Source organism: Mirounga leonina, unplaced genomic scaffold (assembly GCF_011800145.1).
Source record: "Mirounga leonina isolate KUSES-001 unplaced genomic scaffold, KU_Mleo_1.0 Mir_152, whole genome shotgun sequence".
In the NCBI taxonomy this organism is placed as follows: Eukaryota; Metazoa; Chordata; class Mammalia; order Carnivora; family Phocidae; genus Mirounga; species Mirounga leonina.
Genome location: NW_023270380.1, coordinates 19,507,012 through 19,531,055, shown reverse-complemented (window position 1 = coordinate 19,531,055; position 24,044 = coordinate 19,507,012). Strand labels below are relative to the sequence as shown.

The following is a 24,044-nucleotide window of genomic DNA, read 5'->3' as shown; positions in this document are numbered from 1 at the left end:
GTGAGGGAGGGCCGCTTTTTAATTTTTACTGTTTTTAAAGATTTATTTGAGAGAGATGGGAGGAGAGGGAGCGCTCACACGAGAGTGGGTGTACGCACAAGCAGGGGGGAGGGGCAGAGGGAGAAGCAGACTCCCCACTGAGCAGGGAGCCCGATGCGGGGCTCGATCCCAGGACCCTGAAATCATGACCTGAGCCGAAGGCAGACACTTCAGCCCAGGTCCCAGTATGCCCTGCTTTTTAAAGGGTTGTTTCAAATGTATTTCCTACAAAGGATTAATTTTAATGATCTCTGCTTGGCTGACTATTGAGAGCAGTTAGATGCTGGATACACTGCAGATTCAGAGCAAAACAAATGGTAAATGAGGTTAAGGGAGGATTTATTTATTTATTTATTTATTTATTTATTTAAATTATTTTTATTTATTCATGAGAGACAGAGAGAGAGGCAGAGGGAGAAGTAGGCTCCCAAGGAGCAGGGAGCCCGATGCGGGACTCGATCCCAGGACCCTGGGATCATGACCTGAGCTGAAGGCAGACGCTTAACCATCTGAGCCACCCAGGCACCCGGGAGGATTTATTTTTTATGATTTTATTTTTTGCTATAATCGCTTTAGTAAAATGAAAAAGTACATGTTAATGTTCTTGCTATTGCATGTGAATTTTGGCAAGTATCTTTGGGGGGTACCTTACAGACATTTTCTTTTCAGAGCTCAGAATTTTTAATACTGTTAGGGATTAGCTGTGTCGTCTTCCCCAAAATCCAGGGTGAATTTATGAGAGAATCCAGGCCATTTGTTTGTGTTCTGCCTTTCCCCAGATTCTCCTTGTTTCTCTTCTGAGATCCTGCAGTTTTCCTACAGGGATGAAAAGCTCCTATAAGTGTGACCAAAACCTGGTCTTAGCCATTGACAGGATTTGTGTGCATCTTGACACTGTATCTGTCCCCTCACTGGGTTTTATGGAAGTATAATTGACCTATCACAACGGCACATGGTTTGAGTACACAATTTGGTCAGTTTTCACACGCACATACACCTGTGAAGCCAAGGTAGTGAGGATATCCATCATCCCCAGAGCTCCCTCGTGTCCTTCTGCCTCTTCCCCATCCTCAGGGACCCTCTGGCGGGTCCACTTTCTGTCACTACAAATTAGTTTTATTTTCTGGAATCTTACATACACGGAGGCATGCAGTATATAGTCGTTTTGTCTGAATTTGCTCAGCATCAGTATTTCGATCCATCTCATATGTATCAGTAGTTGGTTCCTTTTTATTGCTGAGAGGCCTTTCCTTGTCCAGATATAGCTTGTTCATCCGTTTCTCTCTTGATGGTTATGGGGTTTTTTCAGCTTTTGGTCACTCCGTATCAAGCGGTAATGAATATTTGGGTACAAGTCTCTGTATGGGCATATTCTTTTATTGCTTTTGAGTAAATAAATACTAGGAGTGGGGTGCAGGGTCACGTGGCAGGTGTGCGTTCACTTTTTAAGAAGCTGCCAGGGGCGCCTGGGTGGCTCAGTCGTTAAGCGTCTGCCTTTGGCTCAGGTCATGATCCCAGGGTCCTGGGATCGAGCCCCGCATCGGGCTCTCTGTTCAGCGGGGAGCCTGCTTCTCCCTCTCCCACTCTGCCTGCTTGTGTTCCCTCTCTCACTGTCTCTCTCTGTCAAATAAATAAATAAAATCTTTAAAAAAAAAAAAAGCTGCCTAACTGTTTTCCAAAGTGATTGTTTTATTTTACATTTTCATCAGAGTTCCAGGTTTTCCACATCCTTACCAACATTTGGTAGGGTCCTTTCAATTTGGGCGAATAGGCTTCAGTGTGTATTTCTCTAATGCCCGATGATGTTGGTGTGTTTCCATGAGCTTATTTGTGAGTCGTGTTATCTTTTTTGGTGAGGTATTTGTTCAGATCTTTTGTTCATATTTTTCTTTGTTGGTTTGTTTGCTTTCTTAGTACTGGGTTCGAGAATTCTTCCATATTCTGGATCCAGGTCCTTTATTAGGTATATGATTTGCAAATATTTTCCCCAGTCTGTGGCTTGTTCTTAATTTTGGTAAAGTATAATTGCTCAATTTAGAAGTTTGTACTGTTACTTTACATTGCATTTATGATCCGTTTGGATGTGGTGTGAGAGTTCAAGTTTTGTCCATGGATAGATGGGTATCCAGTTGATGGAGCCGTGTGTTGAAAGGACTCTTTGTCACTTCAGTGCCTTTGTACCTCTGTCGGAAGTCGGTTGCCTGGTCTGTCTGTTCTCTCTGCTCTTCTGGCTTGAGATCAGCACTACCTGTGTTGGGCCCCGAGGCAAGCTAAGTCGTGTAGTCAGGTCGCGTGAGGAACATGGTGTGACTGAGCACCACACTTTACCGCCGTTCATTCAGGCCTTCTTTTCTCTCGGGGCTACGGGTTTCCAGGGCGCGGGTCTAGTACATCTTCTGGTAAATTTATTCCTCAGTACTTTGTGGGTTTTATGCTACTGTAAATGGTATTTAAAGTTTTTTTACATTTCTAGTTGTTAACATAAGAGATACAGTGGATTTTTGCATAAGGATCATTTATGCAATGATCCTCTGTGGATTCCACACCATTTTCCTCACGGATGACTGTGTTGTCTGTCCTTTCCAAACTGGATGCAGCTCACGTCTTTTTCTTGCTCTTCTGCACTGGCTAGAACACCATGGGCCATGCTGAACAGAGTAGACGTCTTGTTTGTTCTGATAACTCCATTTGTCTTGAATTTCCTGATGCTAGTGCAGTATTTTTAAAGGTCGTTCCGATGCCTATATTCTGGGTTAGCTGCCAGTGCCTCAATATCATGTTTAGTGTGATCCAACGTTATTTTTCTAATAAAATTCAGTCCAGAACAAGGTAATTCTAAATTGTTCCATTTCAGTCACAGACTATTGAAACTGTTTAATTTTTACATTTATAACTTAAAAGAGTGTTGGTCTGTGTATTAGTATGTCTTCCATCGAAACTTAATAAGTCATTGTGGGGATATTAATATAAAAATTAGTGGTCTCTTTCATGTTATGGAAGAAAACTGGCTGATTGTGTCCCGAGGGGCTCAGGGGAAGCTTCCACACCTCTGAGGGAGGGGTCTCTGTCCATGCTCATCTTGCAGCTGGATTCTTTGTGTTCTCACGCGTAGGTTCACAGCCCCAGGATGGATCTGACTCTTGCCGAGCTTCAGGAAATGGCCTCTCGCCAGCAGCAGCAGATTGAGGCCCAGCAACAAATGCTGGCAACGAAGGTGAGGTCCTGTAAGGACTGGACAGGCCCCTCTGTGGGTGCGTGTGTAGAGCTGTCTCCATGCCACCCCATTAAGCCGGTGACCTCAAGATACAGGTTGATCCTGTCAACCCACAGGTTACCTGCTTTGTGGCGCTTTCTTCTCTTTACCACAGCATTTTGTAGAAATCCTTACATCATCCCAGTTGCTCAGGATCTCCTGACCCCTGGTTCTGATCACAGTTGACCACGTTATGTCATGTCGTGCTTGGGAAAACAGGAAAGGCCTAAAGAACCCTCCGACTTTGCTAGAGGGAACTGCTCTGAGCTAGCCTCATCCTGAATTCCTACTTGTGACGTCGACCAGTGTTAACACTGTCCCCTTCTGTCATGTGGCACTGATAACAGGCTGCTTGCCTTTATTTGGGACATCCTGCCCCCACAGACTAATCCTCGTCTCGGCCTCTCCGTTACCGTCCACACCAGTCTCCCTGTTGTTTTTCCCACCAGCCGTAGGCCGTGGTCTGACCCAGATGTCCCCACACTTCCTCCGTAAAGGCTAGTGGTCAGTACTGTGGGCTTTGCAGGCTTCTTAGTGTCGTGGTCGTGGCACAAAAGCCGCCACAGACATAAGCTCATGGGTGGCTGTGTGATGTATGAACACGGGTGGCGGGCTGGCTTTCACCCGCCACCCTGGGCTGAACACCCGTGTCTGCAGCGGACCATGCCCAGGGTGACTGTAAGTTCACCGGAGCCGGGGTGGACTGTGGTGCAGGGTCCCCGGCAACACGCCCCGTGGCCTCCATGTAACACTCACCGGTTCCCGTGGGTCCGTTTCTGTCTCTGACGCCAGGCACCGGCACTTTCAAAATCAGGTGGAGTAGCACTGCTCCTCAAACTGGAATGTGCATGCGAATGAATCCCCTCGGGGTTGTGTCAAAAATGCATATTCTGGTTCAGTAGGGCTCGGGTCTGAGATTGTGCATTTCTTTTTTTTTTTTTTTAAGATTTTATTTATTTATTTGACAGAGAGAGACACAGGCGAGAGAGCGAACACAAGCAGGGGGAGTGGGAGAGGGCGAAGAAGGCTTCCCACTGAGCAGGGAGCCCGATGCGGGGCTCGATCCCAGGACCCTGGGATCCTGACCTGAGTCGAAGGCAGACCTTAACGACTGAGCCCCCCAGGCGCCCTGAGATTGTGTGTTTCTGACAAGCTCCCTTGTGATTCTGATGCACTGTTTCTTGAGTATCAGGGACATAAATTGGAAGTAAAAAGGCTGAGTAATAGAATACATTTTTAACCTCAGGGTCTTATTTTGAAACTGTTTTTGTGTTATGTTTCAGGCATATTAATCTGAGAGGTGTACCCTTGATTATAAATTGTGTGGCTCTGGTACTCACTTTTTTTTGAAGTTTTCATTTATTTATTTGAGAGAGAGATCCTGAGAGAGAGCACAAGCAGGGAGGGAGAAGCAGACTCCCCGCCGAGCAGGGAGCCCGACATGGGACTCGATCCCAGGCCCCCGGGATCATGGCCTGAGCCGAAGGCAGACTAGGAACAGAATGTTCCATTGTAGGTTTCTGAGGGCTGAGGGTTCTTCAGCTCTTCGCTAAGTGTGTGTGCGGAGTGTATGCTAGCTGTCTAAGGTTCTGTGCCCTTCCCATCTCATTCACTCCTCACCGTGGCCCTACAAGGCTCTCCATCAGCCTGTTTTTAGCCGAAGAAGGCAACCCGTGTCCTTGGTGAGGGTCTCAGAGCTCGGGTTGTGAGTCCAAATCTGACTGCAAAGCCACCTTTATAGTGAGTGCCTCCTGTTTCCGCGTGAGCTTGTCCTAACTTTATAGCTGCCCCTCACGAGAACCAGCTGTGGGGTCACTGTTCACCTGCTGCAGAGGAACCACTGGGAATAAAATTGCTCCTTCCTGGTCTTTCCCCCAAGAGAAAGTCAGGTTGGGGCCCGGAGGCTGTGTCTTTCACTCCTGTCCAAGGTGGTTCAGGGGCGGCGTGCAGGATGGCTGGTTGCCCCCCACCTCAGCCTCTCGGCTGTGCTGGGGTTCGTTTGGGGCCGTGATACACCTGTTGAAAAGGGTAGGCCTGATGATGGCTTCCATCTTTAGGAACAGCGCTTAAAGTTTTTGAAACAGCAAGATCAGCGTCAGCAGCAACAAGCTGCTGAGCAGGAGAAGCTCAAGAGGCTGAAGGAGATGGCTGAGAACCAAGAGGCTAAGCTAAAGAAGGTGCGCGCCCTGAAGGGCCACGTGGAGCAGAAGAGGCTGAGCAACGGCCGACTTGGTGAGTCACTCCCGGAGGGCCCTGCCGGAGCTCGAGGCTCCGCGGGGGGACGCGGGTGTGTGTGTGTGGGGGGGGGAGCTGGGCAGACGTGGAGACGCGGGTGCTGGGCACTTAGAGCACTGCGTGCTGAGTGACTGTAAGCCGAGGCTGTGCATGTAGTCAACTTTAGAATCAAGCTTTTTCAAAGCCTGATTCCCTGCAGTTTTGATGCTCTTGATGCCTGTGAATTGGATTTAGCTGCTGAATGTTTCATTATATTTTAATTTAATTTTTATTTTTTTGGTGGGCAGCAAAGCAAAGTTTATTGAGCGATAGTACAAAGCTCCCGAACAGGGAAGGGACCTGAGAGGGTTGCCCTTTGCTGCTGGGTGTTTAAGACAAGGTTTTCACGTTATCTTTGGAAAAATGTACTAGTAGGGTTTTTATTTTTTTCCTCTTTCTAAATACTTTTGACTGAAAATTTGATGAAGGCAAGGATTTTTATTCATATAATAGGTTCCTCTATTATAATGCCATTTTAATTAAATTTTTTGTGATTTAATAGCTGCCTCTACCACTGTAAAACTGAGGATAAAAGTTCTAAGTAAATTTCATTGTTTCTAAAATCTGGAGCTTAATAATATAACACAAATTCTGCTAGAGATTTATTCAGAGGGAGGCACGGACATTTAGAAATGTCTCTGTGGATTTCAATTGCTTGTAAAAGAAATAGGTTGGTTCTAGGACATTTCTGAAAAACGTCTGTACTTTTTGTTAGGAAGTTTGTTGTAAAGTCCGGTTGCCTGGGAGTGTTCCTTTCTCATTTTTCTTTTCAACTCTTGTTGCTTTTCTCGTTCTCATTCTAGTGGAGGAGATTGAGCAAATGAATAGTTTGTTCCAGCAAAAGCAGAGGGAGCTCGTTCTGGCCGTGTCCAAAGTGGAGGGGCTGACCAGACAGCTGGAGATGCTCAAGAACGGCAGGATGGACGGCCGGCACGACAGTCGTTCCGCCGCGGCCGAGCTCGACCGGCTCTACAAGGAGCTGCAGGTGCGGCCCGCTCCAGGGGCACAGTCGCCACGGAAGTGGCTCCCAGGGCAGGATTTTGGTTTCTTTTCCTTAAAGTGGGGGGTGGGGGGGACCTAAACCCCAGAGAGTCCAGAATAAACTTAAGAGCACCTGATACAGGAAAATTGGCGGCATTCCTTATGGCCGCAGCTGGTGGGCTGATAGTTTTAAACCATAAGATGGAAGTGTGGACAGGTGGAGGGACCGTACATCTTTAGGAATTATGTAATAGTCAAGCATGTGATTATCTGAGAAGTTTTACTTCCTGCCCCTCGGCTCCCCCCCATTTTATTCAGTTACGGAACACGTTGAATCAGGAGCAGAATGCCAAGTTGCAGCAGCAGCGCGAGTGTCTGAACCAGCGCAATTCAGAGGTGGCGGCCATGGACAAGCGAGTTAATGAGCTGCGGGACCGGCTGTGGAAGAAGAAGGCGGCGCTGCAGCACAAGGAGAGCCTCCCGGTAGGTGGCCGCCGGCCGCCCCGCGGGTCACGTGCGCCGCGCCCGGGTGGCCTTTGGGCAGAGGGCCTCCTGCTCGGGACAGAGCGAGGGCCACCGCTCTGGCCGGGGGGGATTGGTCTGCGGCGTCTCCTATACGCGGGGGGCGAGACCCTGAAACTAATGAGCAAGTGTCACGGCCTCTTCTGGCTGGGATGCCGTCGGACTCGTCACGCTCCTGTGCCTCTCCCTAAGGTTTCATCTGATGGGAACCTGCCCCCGCAAGGGCTGCCGGCGCCCAGTCGCGTGGCCGCGGTGGGCCCCTACATCCAGTCGTCCACGATGCCCCGCGTCCCTTCGAGGCCCGAACTTGTGGTGAAGCCTGCTCTGCCGGATGGCTCCTTGGCCACGCAGGCTCTGGAAGGGCCGCTCAAAGTACACACACTGCCCAACATGCGATCTGGGGCCACCTCCCAGACTAAAGGTAAAACGGGTCACTTCCAGCCCCTCGCACAGCGTATTCTCCCCGTCCTCACCGTCATTACCCCCAGGTTGGGGTTTTAAAAAAATGTATTTCTCTCCCTTGTTCATGTTTAAATCCTGAGAATCTCCTTGTGGTTTTTGCTAGCGCTGTGATACGTTTCTTAACCCTAAATAATGCAGTTCTGTTTGGGAAATGAGATGAAACATGGTATTTCTGCAAGGAAGGTAGTTTTGAATTCCTTCTTGTTAATGAGGACATTTTTATCTGATGTTAATAACTCGACCCCTTTTCCTTTTGTGTGGAAACACCGCGTACGTGGTAGTGGTGCCATCTTTACAGAAGGCGAGCCGGTGAGTGCATTCTGCTGATGGGTGGTGCTCGCTGTGCGTACGTGCTTACGCAGGAGACTTTGCTTGCTAGCACTTTGTAGAATGAAGGTGAACCTTCTGGAAGCTCACAGTGACCGTAACAGAAGCGCCTTGTGTTAGTAGTGGTCTTGGCACTGTGTAGTCCTCGGTGTGTGGGGAGGTGCGAGCCAGAGTTTCGGGACAGGAGTCGTAGATGAAGGGAGGCTTGTAGGAGAAGCGGGACGAAAACGTCCTCTTTCAGACCCCTGCAAGAAGAAATAGCAGCCAGTCACTGTCACATGCAGAAGATGGCTAGCTTTACAGTTGTGATTATTTTGCCGTAATTACCAGTGTGAAGCGATAGAGCCACCGGGTCTGGATTTCATTGCAGGAAGAACTTCTGTTTTGTTCCTGTTAGGACAGAGCTAGGGCTTTGACGCTTCCCTGTCTGTGTAGAGAAAACCCGCGCAGAGCGCGCCCACCTGTGGGACTGGTCGGCGTCCACATTTCTGCCTTTTTGTTGTGTGTGCGTCACTGGGGCGTAAGATACGCCCTGAAGCCCTTGGTCTGCGAAGCTGGAAGTTGTTTTCTGATGATGACGGTGCTGGTTTTGTACTAGTAAGAAGCAGGGTGTCTTCCCTGGTTCGAGCAGATTTTCTGTTTACTACAATTAATCTTAAATTTGTTTCAGTAAGTTTAAATTAGAAATCTAAAGTCTGATATTTTCTAAATAAGTTTAACGGGGGAAAAAAAAAAGAAATCTCTTTAATGTGCCGGGTTACCGTGTTTGTTTTTCTGCATTCTAGGCTCTAAAATCCATCCACTCGGCCCCGACTGGAGCCCCCCAAGTGCAGACATTTCTGCGAGCCAAGCCTCTGTGCCTGTGAGCTCGGGGGTTGCCCCGGACCAAGGTGGGGTTCTGTTCTGGCATCTGAGAGGCGCCCTGCACTCTTTCTTTTCTTCTTTTTTTTTTTTTTAAGATTTATTTATTAGAGAGAGAGTGTATGAGCGGGAGGGGCAGAGGCAGAGGGAGAGAGAGAATGTCAAGCAGACTCCCTGCTGAGCCCCATGCGGGGCTCGATTGCACAACCATGAGATCATGACCTGAGCCAAAACCAAGGGTCGGATGCTCAACCATCTATGTCACCCAGGTGTCCCCTCAGTCGTCTTTAGTTTGTTTTCTAGTGTGGTAAACCTGGGGAACAGTGTTCATTTCCAGAACACCTTCGTTTAGCTGCGGAGTTAAAGTTCTCGCATTGTAGCATCCGGGCTATTCTCCAGTGAGCTTAATTAAAAATAGGGAAGCATGTCTCGGGTGCAGGGTTTCAAAGCGATTGAGGAGAGAGAACCTTCTATGTGAAAAAAGAAGTCCTACTGTGAATGGCTTGAATGTCCATGTGCTTTTTTTCTGTCTTCAGCTGATGACGGAGAGGTTCCTCTGAGGGAGAAGGAGAAGAAAGTGCGCCCCTTTTCGATGTTTGACACGGTGGACCAGTCTGCCGCCCCGTCCCCCTTTGGGGCTCTGAGGAAAAACCAGAGCAGTGAGGACATCTTGCGGGATGCGCAGGTGTGAAGAATGGCTCAGTTTAACATTCAGTGGTAATTCTGTGTGTCCTCCTTAGAAGAGAGAGGCTGTTGTGTTGAGGGAGAGCAGGGAAAACCAAAGTATTTCTGGAAGATTAGAAAACAATTCTGTCATTTTGAATTCTGCAGCTTGAGCGTATTTGTGGTCTCACACCATATGGGAGAAAGGCTGCCATACTTGCTGTTGGCTCCCATTTTGTGTGATTCTCTGGGAACTAGGAGTACGCTGAAGCACGTTGTATTTGTGCTACCCAGCGACCTTGTGTCTTCAGAATCTGGAGCCGAGGTTGTGTCAGTAACAATTTGGTGGTGAATCTTCTGTGACCGTTAGGATCCCAGCCTTTGAGCAGTGGGTGATGGCGGCCTGCTCCCCGTTAGGTGTTTTGACCACAGTGATGTGATGTTCTCATGAGCGAGGACGATTTTGGGTTATTGGGGCCGTCTGTGAATATGTGAAGTGGCAGTTAAAGTCCCCGAGCGGGCACCCCTGGCTCCCGCATGGGAGCTGGCGACAGGGAAGAGGCCTCTGGGGCGGGAATCATAGTGCATTCCTCAGGTTCCTTATCAAATGTAGTTCAGGGCAGAGACCTACACATTTTTTTTTTTTTAATATTTTATTTATTTATTTGAGAGAGACAGCGATAGTGAGAGAGAGCTCGAGCAGGAAGGAGGGAGAGAAGCAGACACCCCGCGGAGCAGGGAGCCTGATGCGGGGCTCGATCCCAGGACCCTGGGATCATGACCTGAGCCGAAGGCAGAGGCTTAACCATCTGAGCCACCCAGGTGCCCCCCTACACATTTTTAATGACCTGAAAATGTAGAGCTGATGTTCTCAGCGTACACTTATGTTTGCAGAATTCGGTTATCTAGAACATGCTGTGTACCCATTTGGACAGTGTTTTAACTGCTTTGTATGTGTGTGTGTTTCAGGCCGCAAATAAAAATGTGGCTAAAGTACCACCTCCTGTTCCATCAAAACCAAAACAGATTAATTTGCCTTATTTTGGGCAAACAAATCAGTCAGCATCAGACCTGAAGCTGGATGGAAACCCTCAGCAGTTGTCAGCAGCTCTTGCGTCCGTGGGAAACAAACCGAAAACGGGGCAGCAGCAGAGGGTCGTGGTGGCCCCCGGCGCACCCTCGGCTGGCCAGGGCCAGGCCTTGTCTCCAGCTGGGAAGCAAGAGAGCCCCCCCGCCGCCGCCGTCCGGCCCTTCACTCCTCAGCCTTCCAAAGACACCCCTCTCCCGCCCTTCCGAAAACCCCAGACCGTGGCAGCAAGCTCCATATACTCCATGTACACACAGCATCAGGCTCCCGGAAAAAACTTGCAGCAGGCCGTGCAGAGTGCGCTGACCAAGACACATTCCAGAGGGCCGCACTTCTCAACTGGTGAGCTTCTGGGTCTCGTTTCCACTGGCACTCAAGGCGGCCAAGTCCTGCGCCAGAATGGTCACCTGTCGGCGAACAGCAAAGTTGATGGATGCTTTTGTTCTAAGGCTTCTTCTTACCTGGGGGCTGAAACAGGTTTTTGCTCAATGCCAAGTAGTAGTAAGCGAACGCCCCAGATGGAGAAAACCTGCGGCGCAGACACAGCCTTCTGCACCGTGGCGGCCGTGTGCCTTTGGCCCCCGCTCCCCGGGAGCTCCTCGTGAGTGAGGTGCACACAGTCCTCACCGCAGGGTTCGGTTCACCGGGTGCTCCTGGGGGTGGACGACGGGACAGCTGCCCCGTGTGTCTGTAAAGCTCACGCTCTTGACTGTATTTTAAGGTGTTCTGAGGAGGACACAGCTGCTAGTTAGGTATAAAAACCTAGAAAGACTTACAGTCTGGTAACCTTTTGGGTTCTTTCTAAGAGTCATTCGTTTCTAAAACTAGAATCAAGTTCATCCCGTTTTAATTGAATAAGGTTGCTTTCTGGTCATGAAATCAGCATGTAATTGTGCCCTGAAATGTCCCGCAAGTAACCAGACAACAAAGAATTTACACACGTGCCGCGGCTGAGTGTTGGCTTCAGTGAGGACTGCCTGATGCAGTAATTTGTGAATTGGGTAGTTTTGATAGAATCAGAATGATAAGGGGAATAGTTTTGGTAAATACAAGTGGTTCTTAATAATGTTGTAAGCCAAGTACGATTTCCCCCAGTGATTTAGTTTTGAGACGAGGAAAGAGAGGGCGGTGCATGTTTAATTTTAATCTAGATGCAGGAAAGATTGCCCGTTTCCATTGCTTTTTTACATTTTCGTATTTTGACATTTTAAGTTTGTATGCTACACCCGGTGATTTCTTATAGTTACAATGGCAGCGTTTTTCTGCACGGTACATAAAATAATGGTGCATGTTCCCATCAGTGAGGGTTTTCATTCTGTGATAAGTTTATTTATTTACTTATCTATAGGATAGGGAGATGGAAGTCTTGCTTTTTGTCCTTTGTTGTTTTTAAAAATCAGTCGTGTTGCAGGGTGCTGTGTAGTAACTGAAGTTAAAGGAGGCTTTAATTACTGTGCCCTGTGTCTATCACTTGCTGGTTTGATTTAATCCTGATCAGGGCTTTGTTTCCGTTTCCAATCAGTATACGGCAAGCCCGTGATTGCGGCCGCCCAGAGCCAGCAGCAGCACCCGGAGAACGTGTATTCCAGCGGCCAGAGCAAGCCCAGCAGTCCCGAGCCTGACGCGGAGCCCGTGTCCTCAGGCCAGGAGAGCCACGAGAACGAACGAATTCCTCGGCCACTCAGCCCGACCAAACTGCTGCCCTTCTTGTCCAACCCCTACCGAAACCAGAGCGACGCTGACCTGGAAGCCTTGCGGAAGAAACTGTCCAACGCGCCACGGCCGCTCAAGAAACGGAGCTCGATCACGGAGCCAGAGGGTCCGAATGGGCCAAATATCCAGAAACTTCTGTACCAGAGGACCACCATCGCTGCCATGGAGACCATCTCCGTCCCTTCGTATCCGTCCAAGCCGACGTCAGTGGCGGCCGACTCCGAAAGCCCCATAGAAATCCAGAATCCATATTTACACGTGGAGCCAGAGAAGGAGGCGGTCTCTCTGGTTCCTGAGCCAGTGTCCCCAGAGGGTGTGGGGAGCGCCAGTTCTGAGAGCAGTGACACGCCAGCCCTCTCCCCCGGCCTCGATTATGTGCCCGAAGGAGTCCCAGACAGCAGCCCAGATTTCCAGAACAGTGTGGAAGAACCAAGTGCAGAGGCTCCCCATCTGCTGGAAGTATACCTGGAGGAGTACCCCCCATACCCGCCCCCGCCGTACCCATCTGGGGAGCCAGAAGGGCCGGGAGAAGACTCGGGCAGCATGCGTCCACCCGAAATCACAGGGCAGGTGTCCCTGCCTCCTGTAAGTAACGTGGTGTCTCGTGGTCCTTTCAGGAGCCCCCCTCCCCCCCGAACTTGTCAAAGACTTCCAGGTGGTTGACTCTCAAGACCCAGGGAAATGCGCACATTCTCAGGGCCATTTGCAAAAGATGGTCTGTGTGTGAATTGCCCATGGTCGCCGACATGTCTACAGTTTCCCTTTTATTTTATGGCCCCCTTAGCACTTGGTAGATCTCAGAAGTATTAGAAGAATTTGGTAGATTCGGGATAAAGAACATCTTTCTTATTTAGGAAGAACCCTTCTCTTTGTGAAGAGGCAGAGTTGGGTTCTTACGATACAAAGCACACGCCACTGAGGGCGGTCCTTGCTGGGGAGGCTGGCAAAGCTGGGAAGGGGAAGACCGGCTCGGAAACTCCCTCACTCGACCAGCTCTGTGAAATCAGGCAGACGGTGCCCTTTTCTCTCCGGTGACGTCACTCTTTCACACTCTTCTTCCCCCCACAGTGACGTGTATCTTTAATGAACTGTTTTCAGGGGATCCTCAAACTTCCAACGTTGATAAACTTGGGAGGGTTTGGGACCGATGGGGACAGGACGAGCCTGTTCCTCTCCTCCCATGCAGGGGACCCCTGAGGTGCCCTCGAGCCCCGGCTGCCCTTCCTCCCAGGCTGTGCGTGTGTTGACTTGGGCACACATCCCTTGCGATTGTTATGCCTTTGTTTGCGAGTCTGTTGTGTCCCTTTGAAGTCAGAGAGGATCAAAATCCCAGGGTGTCCTTAAATAAAGTTGACCTTTTCAGGTGTAATTGGCGTCACGGTGTTTCTGTAGGATGCCAAACCATGAATTTTAAAGACCAAAGCAAAACTGCATATTGTAGGGATCTTTTTAAAGTGCTGTATATGTTTGATCCCTTACTGCATCTTTGAGATGTAACAGTGTTCAGAGATAATGATCATCCCGATTTGTTGTGACTGCTGGTTACTGTGGACGTTTGCTTACAAGTTTTATACAGCACGCGCTGGACTCTAGGGGACAAGGTTTAAATGGAGGTTGGCCCTGGAAACGGCGCTGTGTCCTGTCCATCCTGGCTCGGGGCTCTCTGTGGCTGGCGCTGACCTTGCAGGAAGGAGAGACGAATCACACCTGTGTTTGCTGTGTCCCCCCCTTTGGTCGTCAAGTCCAAATGATTCATGCTTCCAGGGACAGGAGACTGCGGGTCCAGTGTCCTGGTCTGGCTTCCAGTGGGACCGAAGCGCGTGTGTTGGGCCTGTTGGCGAACGTGCGCAGGGCCCCTGCCTGTGAATGGCCACATAACATCTACACTTCTAGTTTCCAAGGAACAACAGCAGTTGAGTTGTTGCACGTTTGTGAAATGGAGCGACGGCCACTTGATGTTTTCTAAACCTCGGTAGTTTTCCGCTTCCGAAATAAAATAAGGACTAGGCTGCGTAGCACAGTGTGCCCCAGGAAACGTTTCCATTTTGTTGGGCACGTGTAGGAAACTTACTCGATGGGTTGTTAGATCAGTTTTAACAGTTTTGCTATAATAGTCGAAGGGCTTGACTAATTTGCTCGTGGATCTTGGAGGATAGTCCAATTCTGACTATAAGATAGGGGTAGCATTTGAAGACTGAAAGGGTTTCTCGTTAGTGTACCTAGACAGGCTGATAATATGTATTGTTCCCGTAACTATGTGCTTTCCCCCGAGGAAGGTGGTTGAAAGGAAGGTATTTGGAGAAGCCAGCTGACTTGGATTTAAATCCCAGCTCTGGTGTTCCTGGCTGGGTGCCTTAACTTCCTTATCTGTAGAATGGGGTCACAGGGTTTCTGTGAGGAGTCCACGAGTGCATTAAACATTAGCCACGATAACTCTGAGTGTGCCTTTGCCTGGATTAATTGTGTGAGGTTTGCCAACCTTGATCAGATAGGGAATTGAAGACCAGTCTCGGCTGATTTTACGCCCCACGGAAGGCCAGCTGTGATGTCACTCCCATGTGACCTCGCGGCGTGTGTATTCAGTAAGCTGCGTATTGTGGTTTAGCTGCATCTCTGGGTAACGTTGCATGTCAATAAAATGTGCTGATAAAAAAAAAAATAAAAAATAAAATGTGCTGATAGAGATTTTTAAATGTCCTTTTACTTCCTTAGCTGAGATGCTCCTCCTCCCCTTCCCGAGGTCTACTTGCTGCCATCGGGGTTCTTACATCCTGCCTCTCTTCCGCAGGGCAAAAGGACAAACTTGCGTAAAACTGGTTCGGAAAGGATCGCCCATGGGATGAGGGTGAAGTTCAACCCCCTTGCTTTACTTCTAGATTCGTCTTTGGAGGGAGAATTTGACCTTGTACAGAGAATTATTTATGAGGTATGATTGGATTCGTAGATTCTTGAATACAACATTCCTCTGCTTAGGAAGCTCCTCTAGAGGGGGTGGGGGCGAGGTGTGGAGGGAGAGATGTGGAGGGAGGGAGGGAGGGAAGGGGAGGGAGGCAGGGACGGGGAGTGCGCTCACACAGGCTCACACAGGCTCACACACGGGGGCTGCGCTGAGGTGACTGTGGGGTTTGGGGTGACGTGGAAGTGCGGTTTTCCCCAGGGTTCCTCCCGAGTACTTTTCTGTCCAGGGAGACGGTTCCCCTCTGTTTATAGCTGCTTCTGGGTGGACGCAGACTTGCGGTGTTAGGTTGCACATGTGGTCCCTATTTTCAGAAGCCTGCTATTTAAAATATTCTTAGCTGACCTTTTTTCCTTTCTATGGCAAATACACCTTCTCCTCAGACACTAATTTGTGGTAGGGGCCAGAGGGTAACTAACCAAAAATAGTTCCCAGCACCTCTTAATTTTTAAGACCTTTTTACAGTGAGCGCCTACTTAACATGGCTATTCCGGCGGTTTTACTTTTAGACTTGAGGTTGGTGTAGTCGTCTTGGCTCCTGGAGGTTTTAATTATAACTAAAAAAAAAAAAAAACAAAACAACAACCCACAGGAGCCTGTTTTTGTTCCCTTGATCCTGAAGAGCCAGGTGATAGTGACCTGAGCAGTGACGGTCCCCCTTGGTCTCGATGTCACAGGTTGACGACCCGAGCCTGCCCAATGATGAGGGCATCACGGCTCTGCACAACGCTGTGTGTGCGGGCCACACGGAAATTGTTAAGTTCCTGGTGCAGTTTGGTGTGAACGTCAATGCCGCAGATAGTGACGGATGGTAAGTCCCCGGCGCCCGTGTGTGTCCCCGTGTGACACTCCTCTCGCTCCCATTCTGGAAGCACGCGCAGTTTTATAAAGTATCGTAGTCGAGTGATAAGGAGATGTCACCAGGTGTCACAGACATAGCTGAGTTGGCGAGTTTGAGAGATGCTGGGTCAAGCCCGGTTCTGCGAGCCTGGTGACACCTGTCTTCAGTACACTGATGTCCACAGTGCATCTGCAAGAGGGAAGCAGAGTTTGTAGCCTTTCCCAAGTGTCTTTGACCGTGGAATCCATTTTTCATGGAGAGTTCTGTGGAATGGTTATGTGCATAAGACACAGGACACATTGTTTTAAATGACGAGTAGTCTTCATAGGATAATGGATTATTATTACATACTGAAACAAGGGGTCCTGATAAGGTCACGCCCGATAACTGTAACAGAACAGAGAGTAAATTTTGTAATTTTTTTCTTTTTAAAGAAAGTATAAATTTATAATATGTTTCTTTGGAAGAATACAAAAAAACTTTTTTATATATACAATTTCTTAAAGGTAAACAGCCATTTTTTAATCTAGTCCCTTCAAATTTACATATATGTATATTTTGTAGCCTAATTTTTTGGTTTAACTTTATAATTTAAGGAAAACAAATTCTTTTTTTAAAGTAAGCTCTGTACCCAGCATGGGGCTCGAACTCATGACCCCAAGATCAAGAGTTGCACACTCCCCTGACTGAGGCAGCCGGGTGCCCCCAAAACAAATTCTTTTTTTTTTTTTTTTAAAGATTTTATTTATTTATTTGAGAGAGAGAATGAGATAGAGAGCATGAGAGGGAGGAGGGTCAGAGGGAGAAGCAGGCTCGCTGCCGAGCAGGGAGCCCGATGCGGGACTCGATCCCGGGACTCCAGGATCATGACCTGAGCCGAAGGCAGTCGCTTAACCAACTGAGCCACCCAGGCGCCCCCCAAAACAAATTCTTAATGTGTCATCGTGTCTTTGTTTCTTTATTATTAGCAGTTTAGATTGTATGTAGTTTTTCACTATTAGAAAAGCCGTGCACTTAAAAAATCTGCAGTGATCTTCACCAGTCTTTGGCCGGCAGTGTTCTGGGGTGCAGGATGGGGAATACATGGTTTTGGAGACTCTACACGTGAGAGGAATGGGATGATGAGGGGAGGGACGAGAAGGGTGAATACATGCAGTCCGTGTGATCGGGCCTGGGTCTCATGCCGCGGTCCTTCTGTGAGCTGCATGCAGGCGGCTCTTCCTCCTTCGTGAGTCTGGGGTCGCTCAGAGCACGCAGTAAACGTGTGAGCGGCTGGAGGGACTCTCTGTAAGGCCATCAGTAAGTTCCCGCCTGCCGGTGGCCTAACAAACTGAAATGTGCATATTTCGCAGTCTCTTTTCTGGTCTGCATTGAATTGACAAAGCTTTACTCAATCAAAATTCAGTTTGGACCCTACAAACTGTTAGGTTAAGGCAGTTTTCTGTGTGCGACCCAATTCCCTCTTTAGTGGGACCGGGGAGGGAGTGCGGCCGTGCACCTGTTTCGGGTGAGGCCTGTGCCGTCAAGACTGCTGCGCCCTCCACGCTGCCCGGGACACGGGGGCAGGTGCTCCGGAACATCTCGCCCCGTTTAGACCATTGCATGCATCTCACGTCCTTGCACTCAGTCCATGATTCCTCTCGCCCTCCGTGCTGCCCCGTGCAGCGCCCAGGGTGGCCCGTCCTCGACTGGTCCTCCCTGCCCTCCTGCCATGGGCTCAGGGATCCGTGCATTACTGATTGGTTTTCAGCAGAAGGGCCCAGACAGTACACCTTGGAGTGGTTCCCACGGGCGGCCGGGCCACAGGTGTCGCATGCGGGGAGACCTGTAGCCTGCTGTGTGTTGCTCCACAGGACCCCGCTGCACTGTGCGGCCTCTTGCAACAACGTGCAGGTGTGTAAGTTCCTGGTAGAGTCCGGAGCCGCCGTGTTCGCCGCGACCTACAGCGACCTGCAGACCGCCGCAGACAAGTGTGAGGAGATGGAGGAGGGCTACAGCCAGTGCTCACAGTTCCTTTACGGTTTGTAACCGCCACACGCCAGCGCGCTGATGACGGCGCGGGTCTGCCCTCTGTGTCTGGGGTACGATTTGCTCAGTGTTTCAACATCAGGAAACGTTTTTGTGTTGTGCGCAGTCCTGGGCACTGAGAACAGGGCAGCCTCGATGCCCCAGATGAATGCAGCGCTTGCGCGTGGGCCTCCAAGCGGCCCTGCTGGGGACGGCCTGAGCTGGCCACCTGCCCCGCGGCCCCTGTCCCCGTGCGGGCCTGAGACTGGGCCCCCGCAAGTGGAACCCCCTTCCATGGCGGACCCAGGATTTCCCACTGGATCAGACTTGTCATAAAGTAAAGGAAGGGCAGCACCTGTTTCAGAGCTGAGTTTTGGCTCCTTTGTTGTCTTCATTTTGTGTTTATGATTCCGAGGGAGAACATCAGCTCTGATCCTAGAGAACAAGGGACTTGAGGTGTCAGATGGGCGTCTGTCAGGTCGCGTTTCTGGTCACGACCCTTACAAGTTGAGGTTAACTCTTCCTAGCTGGGCTGGAGCGGAATTGAGGAGAGGTGGTGAGCAGGTGCCAGGACGCTGTTCCGCTCGTGCTCTGGGAAGCTGCTCTGCCTGGCAGTGGGAGGGCGCAAGGCTGGTGAGCCTGCATCCCCGCGTGGCTGCGTCCCGGCTCTCAGGCTGTTCTCAGGCTCCGGGCCGGGCCGGCGCGGTGACCTTGCAGCTCTTAACGCTCACTGTGGGCACTGAGGGTGACCGCTCATTCCTGTACCAATCTCTGGATCGGGGCTAATTTTGATAGACTGACATTTTACAATTAAGATATTAATATATACTTGGTCATATGAGCTGTATTGGCCATCTTAAGCTTTACTTCATTATGGAACATGATCTTTAAAAACAGTAGGGACATCTGATCGGAGGCTTTACTTTATGGAACGTATCATAGACTCCAAGAAAGCGTGTCTCTGCCGTAGATGTTGAAATGGCAACGGCCTGGCTTCTCCCTGGTCTGGTCTGGGGGCCCCGCCCCGACGTGGGCCCTCACACCTGTGGTAGCTGCGACCTTGACCTTGAATGTTTTCTTCCTCACGTTTATCATTCCTTGCTTTTTAAAAATCCCTCTATCACCTGGGAATGAATCCTGTAACCCCTGGGTTTGCCGTTTCTGGGAAGTAAGTCACGCTGTGATTCTCCGGCTTGCGTTTCCGTTCACGGTAGTTCTGGAGCCTCCTCTGTGTGGTGACGCTGGTTCTTGTTGTCTGCCCCGCTTACGACTGCGTCTGCCGCGTCTGTCCTTCCCGTTCTACCTTGGAGCATTGGGGCGCACGTTCACTCGCAGTTACAGACTGTCCACCCAGAGGGGCACTTGGTCCCAGGGACACACGCCTAGTTCCTTCCCCGCCATGTCCCTCTCTGGCCCCTGCTGGACGTGGGGTGAGAGCCCGCGGGGCTTCAGGTCGCTTACCCAGTGACCCATGATACTGAGCATGTGTTCAGACCCCTCAAAAAGAATTTTAAACTCTTAGTTCGGTGAATAGCAGAGTAAGGAGAAATTTTCTTCCATTCCTGATGACTTCTTGGAAATGAGAATGAAGTTGTTTTTTTATTAGAATTTGATTTTCTAATTCTGACCAAATATCTTTTAGTTAGTATTTTACAGTTATTCAGGTTTGCCCAGAGTAATCTCGCTGACACTTTGGAGAGCTGTTGTTTGAGCAAACCACAGTGCCATTTCTCCCCTGCCCCTTCCCTGCTCCCACTCTAGCCTGGTGGAGTCCGAGTTTGCTTAGGGTGTCACCCTTATGGGGCTCACGGTCACAGGGAAGTTGGAAGTGTAAGCATCCCCATTAGTAGAAGCCTGACCCTTAGTCGGCAGAGCCTCTGATGGAAAAGAGCAGCTCCGTGTCTTGTGTCAGTTTTGCCCAGAGCTCCATCGTGGTAACTGATAGACGAATAGTAAGTTCATAATTACGTTCAGTGTCCACAAGAAGTTGAAAAATCTGACTATTTAAGGGCAAGCTGACACTTCCCCTTAAAGGGAACCGGCTCTGGAGTGCTCGGACCTCCTGACCTGCCTAACCCTTCTGGCCCACAGCCCACAGCGCACCCACCCCCTCGCTCGCCCTGTGCCCGCCTGGCCCCGTGCCCGCCCCCTGCCCTCACCCTGTGCCCACCCTGCACCCACCCCTGCACTCGCCCTGTGCCCACCCGGCGCTCGCCCCGTGCCTGCCCTGTGCCCGCCCTGCATCTGCCCTTACACTGTGCTTGCCCCACCCCAACACTCGCCCTGCACTTGCCCCATGCCCGCCCCCGCGCCCGCCCCTGCGCTCGCCGTGCCCGCCCTACCCCCGTGCCCGCCCTGCACCCACCCTGTGCCTGCTCCATGCCTGCCCCGCGCCTGCCCTGTGCCGGTGAGGGGAGAGTGGAGGAGTGCAAAGTAGGGCTGAACATGCAAGTCTGTCACTACAGTGAAAGTGGACGTTTGTGGGTTTCTGTATCTTCTAGAATTTGGATCTTCATGACTTTAGACTTGACTCTGTATCATGTCTGAAATATTTCCGCATTCTAACATATCTTACAACTTTCTCCCTCTCCCTTTCCCCACTTGGAAATGGGCAGGGCCTGCTCAGTAGACACTGTTGTCGCGGCTGCTGTAGGTTCCAGGTCAAGAGTCCCCCGGTCCCCACGCTTAATTCGACAGGCAGAGCGCTCACTCTTCTAATAGCCTGGACAGTTCATTTTTATTCCTGGGCTTGCAGGAGTTTCTGTACTAAGACTAGTTTCTGAGCTGCCTTAGGCTCGCCGAGACTAACGTGTTTCGTGGGACATCCCCCCTGGCTTTGTTCATGGGGTGCTTCGTGTGGTATTTTCAGCTTCCTTGCGCCTGCCCGGTTTCCCTCCTTTGGCTCCGTGGAGCCGAGGGTTGGAAGAGTGGACAGTCTGAGTCATGTGTCCTGTGTGGTTTCTTCCTGTCATTTCAGGGGTTCAGGAGAAAATGGGCATCATGAACAAAGGAGTCCTTTATGCGCTCTGGGATTATGAGCCTCAGAATGGTGACGAGCTGCCCATGCGAGAGGGGGACTGCATGACTGTCATCCGCCGGGAGGACGAGGAGGAGACCGAGTGGTGGTGGGCGCGCCTGCATGACCAGGAGGGCTACGTGCCGCGCAACCTGCTGGGGGTAAGTTATGAGGGCCGCCGGCGCTTCTGGGCGAGCCGGGCCGTGCGGGAGCGCGCTGTGTCCGGCCAGGCTCGCTGCCGCCGACCGCCCTTTGCTCGCGCCCGTGGGACATCAGAGTTTGGGCCGTAGGGGAGGGTCCACGTGCACGCCTGCTACCACCCGAGGTCGGGGCCCTGCTGCGTCCAGGCAGCGTCAGGTGTGCGCATACCTTTGGCTACAAATGAGGATCTGCGGAGCCGGCGCGCAGAGCCTTCCTTCCGGCTCGGGAAAGCAGTCCAGGAGTGTGAGCCCATGCAGGCCGATGGCCCTGCTGCGTCCGGTCAGAGGGCCGGCTGTGCTCGGCATGGGGCTCTCGGGAGTGTTTGCAGGGAGGAGGCGAGGAGGGTAGGCCGAGGGCAGAGAGGGGAGTGACATCCTGTGTGCGCAGGGCCTGAGAGGAGAGTCTAAACCAGAAGAGCTGGGGTGGGGGGGGTGGTAGTCAGCACCATGGCTCCCGCCTCCACCCCTGCGCGCTCACCGCTGGGCAACAGGGGCGTGGCTGGCGGGCGCGGGGAACACTGCCTCCCGAGACCGCTGGGGTGTCTGTCTGCTGGTCGGCTCCCGTCGGACCCATGGTCTGTGTGGCTGGAGCTGCTCTGGGGTCGAGGCCGCCAGCCCGGTTCCTTGTGCGAATGCGTGGTGGCGGGGCCGCGGCGCTTTCCATGGCGTGTCGTGGGTGTGGGGACCTGGAGTCTCCTCCTGACCCTCCTTGTCCGTTCTTGTGTCTCGTGCGTCCAGACTGCTGCCCCCGGTTGCACGGGTCCTTGTTAGTCAATCTTTGGGGCTTAGTATCCGCTGGTATGGTCTTAATGAAAATTACCAAGAATGGATGAAAGTCAAAGAGCACTGAGCCATGGAGCCCCTGAAGCTTCCCAGCGCCCCAAACACCGACAGCTCACACTCGTTCTAGTTTCTTACCTGGGAAAACCTCTTCCAAGTGCCTGCTGATCGGAGTCTTTAATTTTACTTTTCTAAAAAAGAGGTTCCGTGACTCATGAACCGAGAAGCCTCACTTGCCCTGGTGTGGAGGCACTTGGGCCCTCAGAAGGCTCTGACATCAGCAGACCAGACCCAAGATTTTCATGTTGATCTGGCATTTAAATATTCTTAGCCTTTTGGAAATCTCTTTGGGGTAGAAGTGGCCTCTCAGTAACTTTTTTGGGTTTCCTTGGAGGTTCAAAAAATGGAAATCATATAAATGTTGAGCTTTTAATCAGAGGCTCAGATGGGAGCCTGGAAGATTGTATTGACTACTGATCTTTTCTCAAGAAAACAATCTTTTGTATAATGTTGATCCACCAGTTAGTTTTTCAGTTTTGGCTGGAAGTCTGAGTCTCCCTTCTTATAGTGAACCTTGTTCCTTTTGTCTATGCAGCAGTAGGACGAGGAGGCTTTGTGTAGTTTGCCAGTTGAACTGCTAGTTTGACTCGCTCTTGGCTTCCAGACTGCAGATCTTCTGACCTTCACAGGCTCCTCTCCACCTCTTGTTATGGAAAACACAAAACCACAAAAGTCCACAAACAAAAAACTCCACTTACCCTCCCTTAAATCGGTACCTTTTAGTCTGTGGCATTTCGTGGCTGACAGTCTCAGGTCCCACGAGAGTGGTCGTTGGGCTGTTACGAGTGAAGTTGAAAGACCCCAGAGCACGCGGTGCTGCAGACCACCTCCCACCGTCACAGGCTGAGCCCACGGGCCAGGGCTTAGCACCATCATGCCTTTTCACGTCCGTGCGCCACAGTGTTGTGCCTGGTGGGGAACCCCTGTGACCTTCGCACAGGAGTTGCTGAATGTGAATCTTTGTGCCCTCAGACAGCTCTGGGCACCTCATGTGGGAGAAAGAGTTCTTTCCTTAGTTCCTCTCCTGTGACACCAGCCCCCCGCCCTTTACACTCCTGCATGTCTGTCTCTACAGCATGTAAACCGTTTTTCTGTTCTCTTGCAGCTCTACCCAAGAATTAAACCAAGGCAAAGGAGCCTGGCCTGAAACTTTACAGAATTTTAGTGTCTGAATAATTAATCTTTGTTATCACTAAGAAGAAGTAATGTGATTGTTTTTGGCAAAAATTTCACAAGACTGACTTTAATGACAACGTAACTTGAAAGCAGTACAGAATGTCCTCTGGAAGAAAATGAAGGATTGGGGAATTTGCTATCCGTGGGGGACATTCAGCGTGATGGATTGGAACTTAGAAGTCAGCTGATCACACTGTTGGGGAACAGTGTTTACGGAGCACTTGGGAAGATGAAAAGTGACCGTCCTGGTTTTCTCCAGAAATAGGGCCATTCGTTGGGCTCCTGGGAAGTTGGCTTCATGTCCTGCTTGGTTGGTGTTTGTCCGCACCTCCCCTGCCCCAGCCAGAAAGGCCCAGTGCCACCGAGGCAGCACCTCTGCCTCTCCCCCCCTTAGGTCCCAGGGGACCCAGGGGACTCGGGTGCCCCACGCACGGATGTTGTTGGTGAAGAACTAACTGTTGGTCAGTTGTCGGCAATCCCTTTATGATAGTTCTTCAGAATTACACATACGTTTGAGATATTGGAACCAAGCTGTAGCACAGCTAATTAGATTTAGAACTTTGTTTTTAGGAGGAATTTGAATCTATATTTATTGTCTTTTGTATCTTGGAAATTGGAGACTTGCTATATAGACTTACCCATGATATTTGTCAAGATCATAGCTGACTTTAAAAACAATTGTAATAAAATTAAACTTTTTGACTCCAAAGCTTTTTACTCGTTTTAGTTTTTTGTGTCATTAAAAGCCTTGTTTAAAGTTCATAAGCCGTTGGGCGGCTTACCCAGTGGGAAAATAGTATTTCTTTACCAGCCATGTGATTACATG

At 50.4% G+C, this 24,044-nt stretch overlaps 1 protein-coding gene across 2 annotated transcripts in view; it reads left to right on the top strand.

The window, feature by feature from the left end:
• The window catches only part of TP53BP2 (tumor protein p53 binding protein 2), a 55,402-nt gene extending 31,475 nt beyond the window's left edge, over positions 1 to 23,927 (top strand). Inside the window, exons 5-18 of one of the 2 annotated variants that reach the window (XM_035008638.1) lie at positions 3,152 to 3,253; positions 5,350 to 5,524; positions 6,370 to 6,551; positions 6,866 to 7,030; positions 7,262 to 7,490; positions 8,644 to 8,748; positions 9,256 to 9,404; positions 10,352 to 10,811; positions 11,992 to 12,767; positions 14,971 to 15,108; positions 15,816 to 15,949; positions 17,833 to 17,999; positions 20,964 to 21,163; positions 23,148 to 23,927. In XM_035008638.1, the coding sequence (XP_034864529.1) occupies positions 3,152 to 3,253; positions 5,350 to 5,524; positions 6,370 to 6,551; positions 6,866 to 7,030; positions 7,262 to 7,490; positions 8,644 to 8,748; positions 9,256 to 9,404; positions 10,352 to 10,811; positions 11,992 to 12,767; positions 14,971 to 15,108; positions 15,816 to 15,949; positions 17,833 to 17,999; positions 20,964 to 21,163; positions 23,148 to 23,189 (3,024 nt within the window). In that variant the 3' untranslated portion in view covers positions 23,190 to 23,927. Of the gene's footprint in view, positions 1 to 3,151; positions 3,254 to 5,349; positions 5,525 to 6,369; positions 6,552 to 6,865; positions 7,031 to 7,261; positions 7,491 to 8,643; positions 8,749 to 9,255; positions 9,405 to 10,351; positions 10,812 to 11,991; positions 12,768 to 14,970; positions 15,109 to 15,815; positions 15,950 to 17,832; positions 18,061 to 20,963; positions 21,164 to 23,147 lie in introns of those variants that run through there. The other variant, XR_004679892.1, reaches the window with a different exon arrangement.
• The last annotated feature ends 117 nt before the right edge of the window (positions 23,928 to 24,044 follow it).